Source organism: Patella vulgata, chromosome 3 (assembly GCF_932274485.2).
Source record: "Patella vulgata chromosome 3, xgPatVulg1.2, whole genome shotgun sequence".
In the NCBI taxonomy this organism is placed as follows: Eukaryota; Metazoa; Mollusca; class Gastropoda; family Patellidae; genus Patella; species Patella vulgata.
In genome coordinates this window covers 56,220,229-56,241,192 of record NC_065881.2, presented here as the reverse complement: position 1 = coordinate 56,241,192, position 20,964 = coordinate 56,220,229, and the positions used below count along the sequence as shown (strand labels likewise).

Sequence of the window (20,964 nt, the reverse complement as noted above, 5' to 3'; positions counted from 1 at the left end):
CTAGGATATGGAAGATTTGTTCTGGGTGATGCGAGGGATTAGCCAATCGAAGGGTCTGTTACGGCAAGTTCTTAGCGTGAGGTTCACGGAACTGTGGGTAACCCACTAGAAACATCAACACTGATTGGTTAATTAAATGTCTGCCAGCATAGGGTCAAAAGCCGCTCGTATGACCTCTGATGCAACCTCCCACTACAACTGGCCAGATCTTCATGTAGTGTAGGTGGCTAGGCCATCGAAAGTATAAAAAAACAAAACGAAATATAGCTCTGTTTTTTTAATCAGATTGGTTTAAAATAGGTATTATCTGAATACATTTTGAATTAGAATGCACGGTAGTGTTTTACTATATTCATTTAAATGATACCTGAACGCGCACTTACATTTGATAGTATTTTGTTTGTTTTTTCTTAATAGTTTATTATATAAAAAAATAACATATTGATTTCAAGAAATATCAGTCCATGTACAAACTATGGCCAGTGGAAGAAACATCACTTGTTCTTGTTTATGAACACAACCGAGTTAGATAATAAAAATAAAACATTTTTCTATTCTGCAATATTTTAGCTTTGTTTTTGATACTGTCGATCGATCAAGCGTTGCTTCAAGAAGGGCTGTTTTATATATATATATATCTTGATCGCCCAGCCGATTCCCCTGCCGCAAAAGACAGCAAATCGGATCCGTCTGGAATCAATTTGGTGATTAATCAGATTTTGCCCAATTTAGCCATGATAAGAATAGTCTATTGAAAGCGTCATTGTGGGTAAATTTTTTCAATTAGAAACGTCTATATTTTGATAATGGAACAGCCGATTGACCACAGTTAATAATGACCCTATTTCTACAGGTCACGTATATCCTGTATTATGTAACTCACGTTATCTTGTAGAAAGTCTATCAAATGTAAAGGTACGCCCACATTGTGTTGAATGCTTTAAGTTTTATTTTTATACAGTTGATTTTTGTTCTAATCATACGTCAAACTTATTCATATATTTACTGATTAGATGCTTTTGAAATTAATTTAATAACAAATTAAATATTACACCACCAAATTAATTTTACTACAGATATGCATGTACGTGATCATGATTGGGGGCAATTAAACTGTTGGTTAATGCCAAATGCAGAATTTTCATTACCAAACGTGCATATGCCAAAACGTGACCATTTTTTCTAAATGAACATTCCACCTCCATTATATAAATATAAACTATCATCTTGCTATTTTAGTTTGTATTATATTTAATAGCAGATATCAGGTACAGAAAACATATATCGTGTAACAGTTCATTAAACAAGATAGACAGCTAACATGAATTTCAAAAATATTTGTTAATAAACGTGATTATTGAAAATTACTGAAAGTCTTTGTTTCCATAAAATAGACAATCCCTATCAATTTAAAAAAAAAAAATATGGATTATTGTAGCCTCTAGAATACTGCGAACCACATCTACATACAAACAGACAGATTTCATAACATAGTGGCATAACTATCATCAAAAATCAATGAAAATGGATATGTTTCTTATTTTCAATAGGATAGACAACCAACATCAATTTCAAACAGATAGGTTAATAATTGTAACCTATAAGTTCTTTCAAGAAATTGTAACAAAGAGGCATAACTCTGGAGGCAATTATCAAAGATAGCCATGAAAAGTGTGGAATGGAAAACTTGGATGTTCAGCATATTTGACAAGGATCTAGGATCCTCGAAAAAAATCTAATAACTAGGGTTCATCCTCTTATGACCCCATTTCTTCCAACCAAATTAAAAAAAAACCTGTTAACATTTATAGCCCCTATCACATTCACACCGATTCGGCAAAGGAGGGATAACTCAGAATGCTGAAAATCGATAGGGTACGTCCTCTCATGACCACAATGCTTCACACCTAATTTGAAAAGAATCCAACAAAATCTATAGCCTCTATCACTTTCATAAGTTTTTCGGGAAAAGGGGCTTTTTAACATCCTACTGTTCTGCTCAGAACTGGGCTAATGAAGACGGGCATACACCATACAGAGTGCTATGAGGGAAATTTTGACCGGACAGCGGCACTACGGCCTACTCTTTTATCGCGTCCAACTGCCAAGGGATCTTTTACGTGCACGCCAATGTGTACACGGGACTTCGTTTTTTCGTCACATCCGAACGACTAGACAGCTGTCATTGTTAGGCCCTCCGTCCTGCATCAGTGACAAGTGGGAACAACGCCGGAAAATCTGGATGAACTTTCTCGCCCAATGCAGGGATCGAACACCAGACCTCCAGGCTAGCGAGCCAGCGTCTTACCCACTTAGCCAAATGTGGTTGCATAAAAATGAAAAAGAAACCAAATATTTTTAAGTAGACTGGTTCATATAGTACAGAATATAACATAATTAATAAATAACAATCATAATAACATACTTTACTAGCAGTGGTAAAACTGTTTAACAGCTTACAATGTAATTATATCCACTAGAACTTGAAATTAATAAGCAACTGATGATCAATACCATTACACTTAGTTATCAATATGCAACATCCGTTCTTAAATTTTCTAACAAAATATTTTTATTAATTTTTCTCACATTTCCCTTTCATGCAGCAATTCTGATAGAAAACATGTAATTCACCGTATTTCTACTCCCAGGTCACTTTTTGCCATCTCGCTAATCTTATTATGAAGATCATTGACTTCGGCTTGAGTTAGTGTTTTTTCCATGTGTCTGTACATTATACGATAACAATGGCTTCTACGATTAGTTTTAGGATGAATAAAGTCATCTGTATGATTGACTTGTTCAATAAGATCTCCACCAACAGTTCGAACTAGATCATAAAAATCATTTGATTGAAAACCTTCAGGCACCCAGAACGATATATCATTGATACAGTGAGGAAAGTTACTGACAGGCTGTAAATTAAAAAAATGTATATATTAATACACCTATATTTACATACATCATATAGGGTTCAAAGTACACTTCTTTTTTTCTTTACTGATTCAAAATTATAGAAATTTTATTTGAAGCAACTAAAATAATAAATAAGCATTCCCAATTATTTTAAACTAATTTATACCATGAAAGATATAGATAATACCTTGTACGTAATAGGTGTGGCTGCGTTATCAACATCAAACTGAGAGGTAAAGCCAATATCATTACTCCAAAATAATCTTATATCAGGTATTGAATACAGTTTCATAGCTAATCTCTCTAACCCTAATCCAAATGCCCATCCAACTTTATCACCTGCTCCAGCTGTAATGAAAAAAAAATATAATAAAATGATCATTGTATTTTATACAAGACAAAAAGAACACACAAATTAGGCCGTACAAAAAAAAATTCTGGTTCTCAGACATCCTTACCAAGAATCTGATGCAGGAGGGAGGTTTATATTATTGTGGTTTTATTTTTTCAGGGGATCACTGAGCCAAATGAATTCTCAGAAACATTGATTTCAACTCAACTCACTACATTTATCTCATCATGTTGTTTAACAGGAATGTGTGATTACCCAGCATCATTTATGATTGACAGTATCATTTATCCGGGTTGTGTATTTGATAAATGAGCAACATTTTAAGATTTATTCAGATATTGTTTTAGCGCTACTTCCTGTTACAGGGTAAAACATTTAAATGCGATCAATAATGAGACTGTTGAATGGGTCATGCATTCATTTTTTAAGTAACGTGAGATGATCTAAAAACCAGAATATTTTTTTTATATGGCTTTAAAATAGTTTATCAAAAAGCAGTATATTGCGCCATGTAAGCAAAGGGAGATAACTCCAATATATGTCCTTATCTCCATATTATCTCCCCTTAGACCACGGGTTGATTTGTTTTAGAAAATGTAAATCCATAACATCATTGAAGATCATGACAACACAAAAAAATCTTTTTTTTTTACTTTTCAGTAATATCAATTACGCATAAAATTTCACAGTAAGAAGTAACACTGAATATGTAAAACACAAAAACATAAAATTGTATTATAAGCCACATCATGTACCATCTTTTAATATTCTCTGTTCCATTATTCCACATCCCAACATTTCCATCCATTGACCTTGATATTTAATTTCTAGCTCCCATGATGGATGTGTAAAAGGAAAGTAGGCTTCAACCCATTTCATCTCTAAATCTAAAAAAAAAACAGCAAAAACTAAAATTTATGTAACATGTGATAGATTAATTTTGCTCTGTTTTCTATACCAGTAAATATACATGCAAAATATATACAAGAAAATTTTCACTGTTAGATACATTTCATACAAAACCTAGCAAAGTAGGTAAGTGAAATTTCAATAGCCATTTAAAAATTTAAGTATGACATGTATACTATCAGCTGTATATTTTGATGTAAACTGAACAAAGTATAATGTAAAGTTACATTCAGTACATCCAGATTCTACATGCTCCATATTCTGTTCATGATTGGTCAATCCTCTGCGAATCATTAACCAATGAACTAGAAGGTCCTCATACTGTCTACACTACAGGACATGGACTGTACGGCACAGTGGATATTTACGACTGGCCCCTAGATCCATTCCCATCTTCTATATACTAATATTTGTGACTGTCGTTTGTCTGTCTGTTCGGGGTTGGCGGCTACACTAGGTCTGCCCCGAATCTGAAATTTGGGGTATAGGGGTAGCTCGGACCAGGGAGTAACACAGGCCAGGTGGCGTTAGTCTACCACTTCCGGTTTCTGAGTAATGACCCCCGAGCGAAGCCGGGCATTCTTCTAGTAATTTATAATATACTTTTAATACTTGCAATGTCTGTGTATGTTGTGTGTCTTATCAATATATGTTTATATGTGAGGCATTTCTCATGCATTAACTATAAATAGTTTAAAAGAACTACATAGAGTTAAAGGTTTAATTGATATGTGTTTTATGAATTAATGTTGTATGAAGTCATTCACCTTGGCCAAATAAAAAAACTGTTAAATCTTGTAAGGTTTTCTTCAGACTAAATTCTAGAAGTTTAGTAGCATCAAAAGTTAGTTCTGCTTGTTTATCATCTGTTTTTACTCCATTCTCAAAGAGTTTTAAATCAGTGGGATCCCTTACTTCAGAAAATAACTGGAAAAAAGTAAATAACTAAATAGTTTTCATTACATTTTAAGACTAACACTACAAAATAACAAGCATACTTTGCTTGGATGATTTCTCTAGCCATTATATTATCAAGTGATGCTAAAGGGACAAAACATTCTAAAATAGTTTATTAGTTACCAGTTGGAGGTTACATTTTCAAAATAACCAAGACTAATTTTGATGTACAGATCATTCTTCTTCTTTTTACTCAAGGCTTTACGTACGCTTCCACCTTGGGTGATATCGCAGACAGTACAGACCATCCTGTATGAAGTTGGGAGACATTTCAAGCTACCCATTAAAACAATGATCGAGTACAGATCAACCTTCATCATTTTTTTAGTTAGCTTAAAATGACCCCCAACTTCATACAGCAACAATGATCATAGTCTTCAAAGTTCTGTTTGAATCATTGTCCATGGTAACATCACAGAAATTGCTAACATTATTCACAAAGATCAGTAATATCATTTATCAACTTTCAGGTATAACTTATTATGTGCACCTGGGTCATGCCTAGGGTTATTCAATGTAGCAATGTTCACTAACCACTTCAACAATACAGCAAGCCTACAGGTACATATATTAATTTATTATCCAATACAGATTACAGTGCACCCACCTGAAATTGATTAAACAAACGCACACCTTCTGCTTGGTGAAACACAGGATAGTGTGTACTATCTATAGCATCTCTTCTATAAACATCACCAATAACTAAGAAAGCATCTAAACCAGATTTAATTAAATCACTCTGATGAGCTGATGTATGAGCTCTCAACATATACTCCATATTAATATAATAACTGTCTGATAATGATCGACTAACATGATCTTTAGGTACAAGTAAACTATCAAAATTCTGTTCTAAGCTAACAACTGGACTCATATTGTCATAGATAGAGAAAATGGGATTTCCTACTCTTGTTACATAATGTTTATAAAAGAAATCCTCAATCCTTTGTCGTATCAGATTTAAAGGGTTACATTGCTTCTTGTGTAAATTTTCACCAAGTTTCGATAAGATACTAGGTGTTACATTAGTGAACATATCTGTAGGATAATTTCTATGAAAAACTTTTATTGTGTCTCCAAATTGTGAGGCCCCTTTTCCTTTTACAGAAAGCTGTCGGTACACACACCATGTTGGTAGATGTTTCACCTCATTCAACACAAAAGTTATCTTTCTGAAATACAATACAAAAGTTATCTTTCTGAAATACAATAAGATTTATCTAAATATCAATCTTTTAGTGGGAGCTAGCTGATCATTTAAACGACAGGGCGAAGGGGCATCCCTTAGAACACTTTCAAAACTGATTGGCGCAATAAGCCAAAGGTTCTGTCCAAGACTTGATTACTGTATGCTTGTGCAAGTCTTCAGCAGAGCATAGAAATTGGTGAATTCTTAGAATATTTTAAATTATTGGCAACACTTTTATACAGCTGAATTAGTTTTCATTCCGAAAATGCATCTCCAACTTATTAGTAATATTTGAAAATATGTACTGGATCAGGAATACAATCAACATAAATAATTGTATATTAACACTGATCATATTCATAAAGCTTGGATATAATTAGCTTCAAATGAAAGTACAGCACTGAGTAGCCTACATGTATTAATGTATGAATTTATAGTGCTGTTTGGGTGGATGCCAACCCACATCACCAAGCTGCCGTCAATGTGTAGTCCAAATATTTAGAAAAATTAATAATTATGTTGGAGATGCATTTTCAGAATGAAATCTAATTCAGCTAAATAAAAGTGTTGCCAATAATTTAAAATATGCCATAAGTTTATCAACTTTTACGGTTTTGGACAGAACCCTTCAGAAAAAAATCAGAAAAACACCAGACCTGTTGTAGCGAGAGAGAGAAACTAACATATGTTACAGTTACAGTTTTATTTCAATAATTTGATTGTGTTCGGGTACCTGAAGCACCTGGAGAAAACCCACAGGGTCAGGCAGGCGACACTACTACTTAGTCCTACAAGTGTAGGATCGGAAACCACTCCACGCGATTCAGTGACAGACCTTTCCATACCAAGTGCATGTTACACCATTCGGCCATCCAATTGGAACACCTCACAACAATCTTGTCAGTCAGAACACAGCAGTAGGGTATTAAAGCCTAGTTACTTCAGTAAAGAATTCTTATCGGCTTTGCCTTGTTAAACCCCCATTTCAATTCATTTCATTTCTATAAAAATATGCCAAGTGACATGTACTGACAGACTGATCAGACCTGACATTTTGGTTAAGCTTTGGGTGGAAAAATTGGACCAGATTTTGTTTAGATCAGGCTGCAACAGTGGGGCAGGGAGAAGAGAAGACGATTTTTTTTTATTCTATTAAAAAGGAGGTGGCATAAAAACTAACAAAATAAAGTAAATTAAGACCTTAAAATCATCTCTTTTTACACAAAGTTCTATGAAAACGAAACGTGTGTTTTGTTATTTATATCAATCTGGGATGAACTTTCAGAATTTAACCAGATCAGCTTCTTTTTTTTTCCAGTCCGACAGTCGAACGCAAAATATTTTTCACTTTAATGTCGTAAATGTAAGTTACGAATATCTTAAATCTATATAATGTTTTAGTTCTGAATATGATTCATCGATTTACAACAAATTATTAGCTAGATAAAGATTCGCACAACAAATTGTTCCAGAAATATGTTTATCAGTGACAAAGAATCAAAACAAGAATGTCGTAAATAAGAAATCTTCTTTCGAGGAGGTTAGAAGGGTCGCGTATATTGTAGACATGATCATGAAAATTATACTTGCATGTCTTTTTGCTATTTAATATCAGGCTTGTTAATCAAGACGTATCCAGCATGGCTTCCACAAGAAGTCAAGTTTTATCTCTTTACAAACATTTACTTAAAGAAGGTCAACAGCTCTCAGATTATAATTTTAGGTGTGCTTTTTAAGACATATTCAATTTTAGTTTTCTTTCCCTAATGAATTATAGACACAATTATGCAAAAGATGATAATTCGTGATTATCAACAGAATTGATTTTTTTTTTATTTTGTTAGTAATTAATACATAATTCATACTAGTAATGTAGATGCCAGAACAGTCCTTATGGTGTGATTATAAATTTATTATAACGACTATTTCTATACCCAGTTGCCCACAACAATGCCTTGATATATACAAACTCGACAATAATAACGTTGATATAAATCTGCTGTCTGTTCCAGGTGACACTAAGACGCGAAAATTGCTTGCCATTTCTTCAATTTTTAATTTAGACGACTAATACTTAGTGAGATACCTGGAATTGCCATACCTGGAATTGCCATCCCATTACTTTCTTACATGAGGAAACCAAATTCAGATCAAGCTTTATAACCTCTCTCTCATGAAAAATCATAGTTTGTTTACATCCCGCTGTTGAACATCAGCCATGTTTGACCTAGTTATCCGGAAGAGTCGAAGAGGGAGGGGGCGTTGGTTTGGCTTGAGTCGTTTCGGTCTACTTGGATGTCAAGGAAGTTGTTTCGGCCCAGTAGAATATAACTTTTATTTTTACGGAATCCAAGACCACCGCAGTTTGTCCAACTGAGTTGAATATTTAATTGGCCCCGAGGGCTGTAGTGTTTTGATATTCATATAAAATTGCGTACAAATTTTATCCTGAACTGCATGTGATGGAAATTTTGAAGGGGGCTATAGGCGTACACAATAACTTGGTCCATAATATGCAAAAGTAATCGCAGATTGCAAAGTTAATATAAGTTATTCCCTTGCTTACGACTTTGCCTTTAGACAATTTAAAGTTGAATTTAGGCTGGAGCAATGATTAGACTAAATGTATATGTAACCTAATTTGTCGTGAAGTCTACAATAAAAGTAAAATGATTTTTATATAATAATTATGTCTGGCGTATTATCGCCCGGTTCCATCTGATTAAAATACAGATCTATATTTCGTTTCGTTTTTTTATACCTTCGATGGCCTACACTACAGGAAGATCTGACAAGTTATAGCGATAGGTCACGTCAGGGGTGAAAAGACCGACTTATGACCCTATGACGTCAGATATTTGATTAACCAATCAGCATTGATGTTACTAGTGGATTACCCACAGTTGCGTGAAAAACACGCCTAAAGCTCGCCGTAACAGACCGTTTCATTGGCTTATCCCCCACACCATTCAGAACACGAGTTAAATAACAACTCTTCCAGATCCAAGTGTAGTAAAGACAAGTAAAATGGAATTTTGAACTATAAAAACGAAATGAAATAAGATCTGTGTTTTATTATTAACCAGATTGCGCCCGGTTGATGCAAGGCCAAAGGGAAATAATCTGGACAAATATATTTTGAATATTTATATACAGCTGATCAGAACCTTGGAAAACTAATAAAGTGTTTAGAAAAATGTCATATCTCTAGACCTTACTCCCCAAAACCGAGTGGCTTAATGCGCAGTTTCTGCAAAATAAGCGGGTTAAATCAGAACATAATATTAATCCGACCAAAAAACATGATCCAGTCTGAAACCTAAGTATTACTGTCGCAAAAGAAACTGGCGAATTTTCCTTCACTATATATTTCTAACCGAATGTACCCGATTAGGAGATACCTGTCTACCCTATACGCGAAATGCAAGTCTCCCATTACGCAGACGCACTCGTAATGTTGATGTTTTGAGAAAGAAACGATGTCGAAATATGTGAAATTTCCAAGAGGTGAGTGGATCTTATCGAACTTTTAGGCGTTAGGGCTCGACGAAGCGAGCAACGGGATGAAAATTTCAGGTATGTCACCAATTTTTGGCCGTTTAAATTAAAAACTGAAGAAATGGCAAGGAATTTGAGAGTCAGAGTATCTCTTGGGACAGACAGTAGCTACATTGTACTGGATATTTAATTCTTACTTTCTGTGTCCGATCAATTTGACATAGGTTACTTTTTAACCTTTAATTGGAAATAATTACCTGATAAACTCTCTTGTGGAAATGTAGATTTAAATATTTGGCCAGCCTGTTACATGTTTAATGACTCCTACATTAATATTGTAAAGATTATGATGTTCTTTTTAATATTAATGTCAAATGGATAGAATATGCATAGGGTGTCCCACCGTAAAGAAATATCTCAAATTATATCAATAATTATAGGCTGATCACAATATTCATACATATATATATATATATAACAAGCCTTGATTTTCATTGATTTTCCATCACTAAATAAATGGTCATGCTGTATTTAACAAGTTATATACATTTAAAGTGCAATCAAGAATAAACAGAAAATGTAAAATTTACATCATTTAGTGTAAAATATGTCCTTACACAAGTTTGCAATTAGTTGCTCTTAACCAGTTACTGATTATTCTCCAGCTAATTGACGGACCTTGATAATTAATGGAATTAATACGGAACATTAAAGAAAGCTGGAACAAGTAATCTAGTTTAGTAAACAGATGTTTTAAAAACCTTAGAAAAGCAAAAAGAAAATACTATAAGTACTAGTGTTTTATGTCCTTTCCTAAGCCGCGAGCTTCGGAGGTAGGAATTGTACTGAACCAAAAGTATGCACTGCTAATAGTCAATAATATTGCATGTCTTTTTCTAAATCTGCTGTGTATAACAGTCAAAAACCTAAATATTACTGTTATTCAGAATCGTTAACATTACATTTTTAAGGGTTTTATTAGTTGATGTATTTGTAGACAATGTCACGTGACATATGGAAGACCAAATGGGACAATATCCATGATTCTAGTTTCTACATTCCAGTTTGAACATTTTAGACACGAACACAACATTCTAAACTAATGATTCTTGTTTCTACATTCTTATGTCAACATTTCAAGCACAAAATCAACATTTTAAACAAAAAATTGACTTTATGTTTTATTTTCAGCATTTTATCGGTAACTTTTTTATATCATTAAATATTAAAATTAAAAAATTATTTCTTAATTTTACACGACAAAGAAATCAATTAATTGGTTTCTAAAAGTATCTAAAAAAAAATCTTGAAGTTAAAATCTTGAAATGAAAATGTCCAGAAAAATATAATGAATTATCAACATTATTACACCAGAGGGCGTTAGCGTATGTGTACAACTTTGATACAGACTATAGATTAGAAATCAAAAGTAGATTTTTCCACTCGAAACACGTGTAGGTCTAATTTGAAAACACTATCCTTTAGTTATAGTTAATATGAAAAAGTAAACAACTAACAGTGAATAGATTCCATCTAAAACACGGGGGGGTTGGATGGCTGAATGGTTAGCGTGCGCGCGCTGTATCATAAAGTCTGTCATTGAGTCGACTGGCGTGGTTTCGAATCCCCGGTTGTACGTGGCAAGGAGTAGGGTCGCCTATCCAACCTTGTGGGTTTTCTCCGGGTCCTCCGGTTTCCTCCCACTGCTAAAGACCCCTACGCGCAAGCGAATTATGTAAATAAAATTAAACCATATGTTAGTCCCGAAATGACCTAGTTTGTGTCGAGTGGACGTTAAACCCCATTTCTCTCTCTCTCTCATTTAAAACACAGCATTATCATCCATTTTTGCCATATTCGAAACACGTGTAGGTCTAATTTGTAAACATATGAAAAAGTAAACAAATAACAGCGAATATGTAAGAAAGGCCTTTGTCCTAATTTTTCTAGCTGTTTAAATTATAGAAGTTATTTGTATTGTTATTATATCTCGAGCTTAATTTCTGTTTCATGTAACTACGCGTACTGTAAACACAGCAAAGGCCCACTTCCACTCGTGGAAAAGTCTACTTTTGATTTCTTATCTATAGTCTGTATCAAAGTTGTACACATACGCTAACGCCCTCTGGATTAATAATGTTGATAATTCATATTTTTCTGGACATTTTCATTTCAAGATTTTAACTTCAAGACTTTTTGAAACGTAGAAAATATTTTATTAAGAGTTCAAATTCCAGATTTTTTTTTAGATACTTTCAGAAACCAATGAATTGGTTTCTTTATCGTGTAAAATTAAGAAATTATTTTTTAATTTTAATATTTAATGATATATAAAAGTTATCGATAAAACACCGAAAATGAAACATAAAGTCAATTTTTTGTTTAAAATGTTGATTTTGTGCATGAAATGTTGACATAAGAATGTAGAAACAAGAATCATTAGTTTAGAATGTTGCGTTCATGTCTAAAATGTTCAAACTGGAATGTAGAAACAAGAATCATGAATATTGTCCCATTTGGTCTTCCATAGTGACAGGCAATGTCTATTTATATATTGATATAAACAACCTCAGACAATGCATGTGCTGCATTTCTGTGGCATATAATCAGTGAATCGCTTGAGATATATTGTCATTTGAGCATGAACATTCAAAAAAGTATGTTAAACTTTTAATAGAACAAATTTCTGACTGCGTGGGACACAGTAACATGCATAAGTAAATGATTCAAAATTGCGAGACTAAGACTATATACTTAGTAATTGGAGTAAATTATGACCATCAGGTGAAAGTAAGATAAGACACACTAGGGCATTTATAAAAGGGCCTCCTTTCACCAACATTTAAATCAATAAAGTACAGAAATTTGAGCAACTACATTATGTTCCTGTAACTTTTTTACAAGAAAGTTGAGGCTTTGGCATCCTTTTAGTTTTCAATACTTCAAAAAGTTTTCATAGTGGGACTGATGTCATTAACCCTGAAATTGATCTTACTTTTGAATCCCCAGATGTCAGGCATTTGTTGGATTTGTTTTGAATACTGATTTATTTCCAGATCATATGCCAGACGACGAGTAAGAGATGCCTTTCATGAAAACAAGACAGTAACAGACCACCAGAAAATTCAAAAACTTATTGGGAGAGGTGTAGAAAATTTGGATATTTTGAAGAGACAGGTACATTTAAACATTATGTTTCATAAATAGTTTTGATAATGCTTACAAACGTATCCAGAATGATCATTTCCCATATTGAACAGTCTTTATCTATTTCATGTTCACTGATTTTTCTTCTGTAGTAACATTAAAATTTTTGCGCCAGTGATTTTACCAGTGTAACCTACATGTAAGTGCTGTCTGTATTCCATGTAATACCTGCCAAGAAACCATTTCTATACGCCCACATTTTCATATGGACGTATATTGTCGTCGCCCCCTGTCCGGACGTAAGGTCACAATTCTTATTCGATTTTGACGAAACTTGAAATATAGGTTTATCTCCAAAAGATCTTGGTTGCTTTCGATATTGGCATGTATCGGACCGAAACTTTATGGATTATGGCCCCAGATTGTACGTAGAAATCACGTTTTTAGCTTGTGGGCCCTATAGAGGTCACAATTTTTATACGCCCACATTTTAATGTGGACATATATTGTCGTCGCCCCTGTCCGTCTGGATGTCCACAATTGTTTGTGGACACTCTACAGGTCACAATTTTTATCCGATTTCAACGAAACTTAAAATATAGCTTTATCTCCCTAAGATCACGGTTCCTTTCGATATTGGCATGTATCGGACTGTAACTTCATGGATTATGGCCCCTGATTGTACGAAAAATCGCGTTTTTAGCTTGTGGACCCTATAGAGGTCACAATTTTTATCCAATTTTGTTGAAACTTGAAATGTAAGTTTATAACCCAACTTGCTGAATTATGGCCCCTGATTGTAGTGGTCATAATTTTTATCCATTTTAAAAAAAGGTTTGAAAATATCACCGTTACACCCTAAGGATGATTTAGTTCGAATTTCGTGAAAATCGGCCCAAAACTGACAGACAAAATGGCCGCCCCACGTACTCAAATAGCGTAAAAATATGGTAGGCCTATATCAATGTTGTGGACCCTCTAGAGGACACAATGTTCTTCTGATTTTGATGAAACTTGAAATGTAAGTTTATAACCCATAGATCTTGGTTCCTTTTGATATTCGCGCATATCCGATAGTAACTTCCTGAATTATGGCTCCTGATTGTACATAAAAAGGCGTTTTTTGGCTTGTGGACACTATAGTGGTCTTAATTTTTATGCGATTTAAAAAAACATTTGAATATATCACCGTTACACCCTAAGGATGGTTGAGTTTGAATTCCGTAAAAATCAGACAGACAAAATGGACGCCCCTTGTACACTAATAGTTTAAAAATATGGTATATCAAGGTTGTGGACTCTCTAGAGGTCACAATTTTCACCCCATTTTGATAACCCAAAGATCTTGGTTGCTGTCGATATTTGCGCATATCGTATTGTAACTTCCCGAATTATGGCCCCTGATTGTACGAAAAATCATGTTTTTTAACGTATGGCGGTCACAATTTTATTCCGATTTAAAAAAACATTTGAATACATCATCGTTACACCTTATCGATGGTTGAGTTCGAATTTCGTGAACATCAGACAAAAACTGCCGGACAAAATGGCCGCCCCTTGAACGCAAACAGTGTAGAAATATGATATATCAAGGTTGTAGACCGTTTAGAGCTCACAATTTTGAACCGATTTTGATGAAACTTGAAATACATGTTTATAACCCAAAGATCTTGGTTCCTTTCAATATTTGCGCATATCGGATCGTAACTTTCTGAATTATGACCCTTGACCGAATGAAAAATCACGTTTTTAGCTTGTGGTCCCTCTAAAGGTCACAATTATTATCTGATTTAAAAAAACGTGTGAATATATCACCGTTAAACCGAAATGATGGCAGAGTTCGAATTTCGTGAAAATCAGACCAAAACTGACAGACAAAATGGCCGCGCCTCGTATAACACAAATGGTGTAAATATGTGGTATATCAAGGTTGTAGACCCTCTAGAAGCCACAATTCCTTTCTGATTTTGATGCAACCTTAAATTTTTGCCTATATCACAAAGGTCTTGGTTCCTTTCGATATTCGCGCATATCGGATTGTAACTTCCTGAATTATGGCCCTTGATCGTATGAAAAATTGCGTTTTAAGTTGTGGTCCCTCTAGAGTTTACAATTTTTAACCAATTTAAAAAAAACGTTTAAATATATCACCGTTACACCCTAATGACAGTTGAGTTCGAATTTCGTGACAATCGGACCAAAACTGCAGGACAAAATGGACGCCCCTCGTAGACTAATAGTGTAAAAATATGGTATATCAAGGTCACAATTTTCACCCGATTTTGATGAAACTTGAAATGCATAACCCAAAGATCCTGGTTGCTGTCGACATTTGCGCATATCAGATCGTAACTTCCTGAATTATGGCCCCTGATTGTATGAAAAATCCTGTTTTTAGCTTGTGGTCCCTCTAGATGTCATAATTATTATATCTGATTTACAAAAACGTTCAAATATATCACCGTTACATCGCAATGTTGGTTGAGTTTGAATTTCGTGAATATAGGACAGAAAACTGCCACATAAAATGGCTGCCCCTCTACGCAAATAGTGTAAACATCTGGTATATCATCAAGGTTGTGGACCCTCTAGAGGTCACAATTTTGATCTGATTTTAATGAAACTTGAAAGGCATGTTTATAACCCCAAAATCTTGGTTCCTGTCGATATTTGCACATATCTGATTGTACCTGATCGTATAATAGTGAGAACTGCCAGCTCTTTAATTATCTACATGTAATCTCCCATAATGTATCTTTAATGTTCTGAAATTTTTAATTCATCATATATTTGTAAATGGAAAAAAGTTTGTAATTATGAGTTACTTATGTCATAATTATAAGATATTAACTCACTTATGGGACCAGATATTAACTAATAATTACCAGATATTACCAGTGAGTTTTATAAGCCCACATGGAAATGTGGTTGAGCATCAGTTACATTTATCATCCTATCTTTTTGAAATTGTTTCAATTCCGTATTTACAAAATTATGTTGAATTGAAATTTCCATGACCTATGCTGTTTACTGTGTAATTAGACTTCCGCAATTTCAATGTGGCTGAATAGAAATGATACAACTGTTTTAAATCTGAGCTGGTAAATTATCTAGCGTTTGTATTTCGATTTTGTTTTCTTAGTTAAATGATAACTAAAATGCAAGCCTTTAATATCTTGCTCCAGACATTTAAACTACACATTTCAAGTAATATTTTAGTCAGAATGAGTAGAAGTAAACTGGCATCTTCAAGACCATGGCTGTTGAAGACAGGATTGTGTCATGTAACTAATCCCCATACAGAATCTTGATAATTAGACAAAAGATAGGTTGCCAGGCAACAAAACATACGTCAACAGCAGCTAAATCGTCCGTGCAGTCAACTAGAGTTGTCGCATATTTTTACTTTTTTCGGTAATGAAACATTTATAATACACTAAAATCTGATTAAGAGCAACAACTCAGAAAACCATTAGAATTTGTTTGGTTTTTATAAAGTTCTGCCCCATGCTAACGTTTTGTATACAAAACTTTTAATACTGTATCATGAATTTAGCTGTTCCAAGTCATAAAAATTCATTGAAAATCAATATAGTTGTTCGTCTCAAGATCTTCAATCTGCAGTCAATCGGATATTAACTTTGGCTTCTAGAGCGTCCACAAGATTTTTCAAAGTGATCAAGGGCCATAACTTTGGCAATAATTATCAGAAATCATTGAAAATCAATAGGATTCTTCGCCTCGTGACCTCAAACACTGTATAAATTTAAAGTCAATCAGATATGAATAGACTTCTTCGTCTCATGACCTTAAACACTGTGTATAAATTTTTAAGTCAATCGGATATTAACTTTAGACTCTAGAGCGTCCACAAGATTTTTCAAAGTGATCAAGGGCCATAACTCTGGCAGTAATTATCGTAAATTGCTAAAAATCAATAGGCTTTTTCGTCTCATGACCTTAAACACTGTGTATAAATTTAAAGTCAATCGGATATTAACTTTGGCCTCTAGAGCGTCAACAAGTGATCAAGGGCCATAACTCTGGCAGTAATTATCAGAAATCGCTGAGTATCAATAGGCTTTTTCGTCTCATGACCTTAAACACTGTGTATAAATTTAAAGTCAATCGGATATTAACTTTGGCCTATAGAGCTTCCACAAGATTTTTTGAAGTGATCAAGGGCCATAACTCTGGCAGTAATTATCGGAAATCGCTGAAAATCAATAGGCTTCTTCGTCTCATGACCTTAAACACTGTGTATAAATTTAAAGTCAATCGGATATTAACTTTGGCCTATAGAGCTTCCACAAGAATTTTTGAAGTGATCAAGGGCCATAACTCTGGCAGTAATTATCGGAAATCGCTGAAAATCAATAAGTTTCTTCGTCTCATGGCCTTAAACACTGTATATAAATTTAAAGTCAATCGGATATTAACTTTAGCCTCTAGAGCGTCCACAAGCAATTGTGGACGCGGGACGGACGGACTGACGACAATATACGACCACATTTCAATGTGGGCGTATAAAAATGTACATGTATGTACAGTGTAAACTTCGCATAAGTTGGATCTAAGTGGACTGACCAATTTTATCCGAGTTAAGCGAAGATCCGAGTAAGCCGAAGACCGATTAGAAATAAACTGCAAGAGCCGGATAATAATTGATTCAAACACATATTTCTAGCATTTGTTCATATGTGCGAGTAGATAACTTCGGTTTTGGTGCGAGTAGATAAATTCCGTTTTGTTGCCAACTTTGTAAAATGTCCTAAATTTTCCCGGAAAGTGTCTTGAACAGCTGACAGCTAGTTTCGAATTTTCTAGGAAAATTCTATTATTGCGTTGCGTCAAATAGGCTGATTTGAGTCAAAATTATAAGGGACAATATTTTGGGGCTCCGTGCAAGGAATAGCCAACCCGTGTTTTAGACCATCGGGACAAAACTGACGTAGTCAAATTCTAAACATACTGCCGATCCGACTTAGGCGAAGGAAAAAGAAAATTAGATCAAATGGACCAAACATTTTGATCCTAGTTGAGGGAAGATCCGACTTAGGAAATCTGACTTACGCACAGAAATTTAATGAGAAAAAAACGTGCAGTAGACTAGGTCACAGATGCCTTTTGTATTGAAAATACCCAGGCCACAACTTCTGGTAGTGGACATATTGATTGTCTAGATGATAGTGATAGAAGCTGTAATACGAGGAGCTAACCTATACTTCCATCCAGCTTTGAACCAAGACTTTTTTGTTCTTAGTTTTGTTTCGCAATAAGAAAACACTATATTTCAAAGATAGGTACATGTAATATTTCTCCAAGATGATGCAACCAAGTGTTTCTGCTATAACATGTGGTTGTGGGGGTTTAATGTTTATTCTATCTTACATCACTTACATCTTCTGGTTTATATCTACTGACCTATAAATAAAGCCTACTCTGTGTAAATGATGTAACAACAAAATAATATTGCACAATTTGCAGTTTATATTATATTCATTTTATACTAACATAGTTTTATCATCATCAATTTATTGGCATTATATACATGTACACAACCACTTACATTCTATAGCAGATGTTTTCATATTACATGTGTTGCTGTAAACTTAGAGAATTGTTTTACTATGCAAGCAAAAAACCTGGGATTGAGCAACTTTTGTTTATTTAAAAAAATTATTTTCAATAGAGATTATAGAATATGAGAATTATTAGTTCATTAATCATGATTGTTACACTTTAAAAATCCACAATTTGTTTTGACCTTTTGGTAATTTGTAAGATATATATATGTTTCAGTATGGTTGACTTAATTTTACACATTAAAAAAAAAAGGATAAATTTATAGTTAAGCATTCATATAGTAATGTGGTTATTTCCATATTAATCTATTTATTTTATGGTCTTTGTAATTTGTTCTATAGACTGTTCTTGTTACACCATTAATCCATGACATAGCATATTCTATATACAAGTCAGTAAATTACACTTCATAGGAGCAGCCTACTCTTAATAATGATAAAGTGGTAGTTCACATATTCCAGACATAATGAAAATTCAAAATAAAATCCAAAATTTCTATATATAAAAAAAAAGAAGCTTCTAAGGGCTGTAAGTCGCCTTATCTGAATAAACTTAAAAGAAAAAAAGCCATTTACATAAATGATTTCGGACTCTAGTTTTTTAGTTCTGGAAATCTTTGCTATCTTTAATTAGTTACATGTATGTTCCCAAATTGACTTGAGCATGACTAAGCAAGAAATCTGATGCAGACAGTATAACATAGAATTACATACATGTATAAATAAAAAATAATAAACAATTTATGCAGTGATTAGGCCTACTGATTAGTCCTTTTTTTATACACTCGCATGTCAGTTGTCATTCGTCCATTCACAAAATTGTTAATGTGATACAGAACAATGTTCTCCAAATCCTGTGTTCACATGGTTACTTTTATTACTTTGGAGTGGATAATGGATCTTTTTAAAACTTAGATCTAGTCACCCACTAACCTGATTATAAAAAACATTTTGCCCACTTCATAATAATAATCTTTGATCAGTATTTTCTGTAAGTTACAGCTAATTAATATAGTGGGACCACCGGTATTAAAAATAAAACTATTTAAACCAAAAATGTAACAAACTATTTACATGTATTAATAATGAAAAGGCTAAATTACCCTTTTCTGTAGAGCCACCCCTTGTTCAGTATCATCAAAGATGTGATAGGCTGCATTAGTGGGTGCTTGTGAATACTTAGGTCTGTGTGATGAATGTTAGGCGTATTCTAGCTCAGTGCAGCTGGGGATTGGACATTCTGCACACAGAGATCTAACTCTGTCCTGAATCCTTTCATATGAGGGTGGGGCTTATCAACGGTACTACTTTCTATACCAGAAGCACATGGTTTATTGAAACGAATATGTCTGATGTAGAGCTAGGCGATATCCCTGGAAACAGATATTGCAATATTTTTTTTAAAATATTGCAATATAATCACTATATTGCAAAATTCTATGAAATGTCAATAATTTCAGTTTATCACTTATTAAATGTAAAAAAAAAAAACATGCATAAAAAATTGGAAATACCCCCCAGAGTATTCAAATGACACTTTCTAGTCAATATTATGAAAAAAATTTAGCATAAATACAGTACAGAATTTACAAACAGAATTTAATGAGCTGGTTCAAACATAGTTCAGCTCTGAATGTAGGTCTCATTACACTCGCCCCATACGTTCAGGAACTGTTCTATTGAATCCTTGTCAAAACTAAAATCGACCCCAGTCAATTTTACTCGGCAACTTTTTACTGCTAAACGGTCGTTTGTCAATCTCTGTGAACACCTGAACAATGTAAAGGAACATTTTAGTGAGAAAATAAGACCTTGCTTACCTCGCTAGCGTCAGTATGTGCAACACAACATGCTGTTAAAAATACATCCCCTTCTGCTAAACGGACGCCATTGAAATCTAAATACAGGGTAATGCACAAATTTACGTAACTCGGCCTTATAAGACGAAACAAAATTTAGGTGGGGTGGGGGGGGAATGACAATTTCCAGTCATTTATTGCTTGCCTTTGCCTAGCACAATTGCAATAATTAACAATCAATTTTTTTCAAAAATCCCAATTTTGTTTCACCTGCTTACTTAAATATGTTGCTATTTTTTCATCATTAGGGGGGGGTTGGATGGCTGAATGGTTAGCGTGCGCGCGCTGTATCATAAAGTCTGTCATTGAGTCGACTGGCGTGGTTTCGAATCCCCGGTTGTACGTGACAAGGAGTAGGGTCGCCTGTCCAACCTCGTGGGTTTTCTTCGGGTCCTCCGGTTTCCTCCCACTGCTAAAGACCCCTACGCGCAAACGCATTATTGAAATAAAATTAAATCATATGTTAGTCCCGAAATGACCTAGTTTGTGTCGAGTGGACGTTATACCCCATTTCTCTCTCTCTTTCTTTTCATCATTAAGCAATAAAATATC

At 34.1% G+C, this 20,964-nt stretch overlaps 1 protein-coding gene across 2 annotated transcripts in view; it reads right to left on the bottom strand.

The window, feature by feature from the left end:
- Positions 1-262: 262 nt before the first annotated feature.
- LOC126816832 (phenylalanine--tRNA ligase, mitochondrial) overlaps positions 263-20,964 on the bottom strand; it is a 26,531-nt gene continuing 5,829 nt past the window's right edge. Inside the window, exons 1-6 of one of the 2 annotated variants that reach the window (XM_050543592.2) lie at positions 7,524-7,665; positions 5,742-6,306; positions 4,945-5,104; positions 4,024-4,155; positions 3,104-3,264; positions 263-2,915 (exon numbers count right to left, since the gene is read on the bottom strand). In XM_050543592.2, coding sequence (XP_050399549.1) covers positions 2,631-2,915; positions 3,104-3,264; positions 4,024-4,155; positions 4,945-5,104; positions 5,742-6,306; positions 7,524-7,534 — 1,314 coding nt within the window. In that variant the 5' untranslated portion in view covers positions 7,535-7,665 and the 3' untranslated portion in view covers positions 263-2,630. Of the gene's footprint in view, positions 2,916-3,103; positions 3,265-4,023; positions 4,156-4,944; positions 5,105-5,741; positions 6,307-7,523; positions 7,666-20,964 lie in introns of those variants that run through there. The other variant, XM_056100043.1, reaches the window with a different exon arrangement.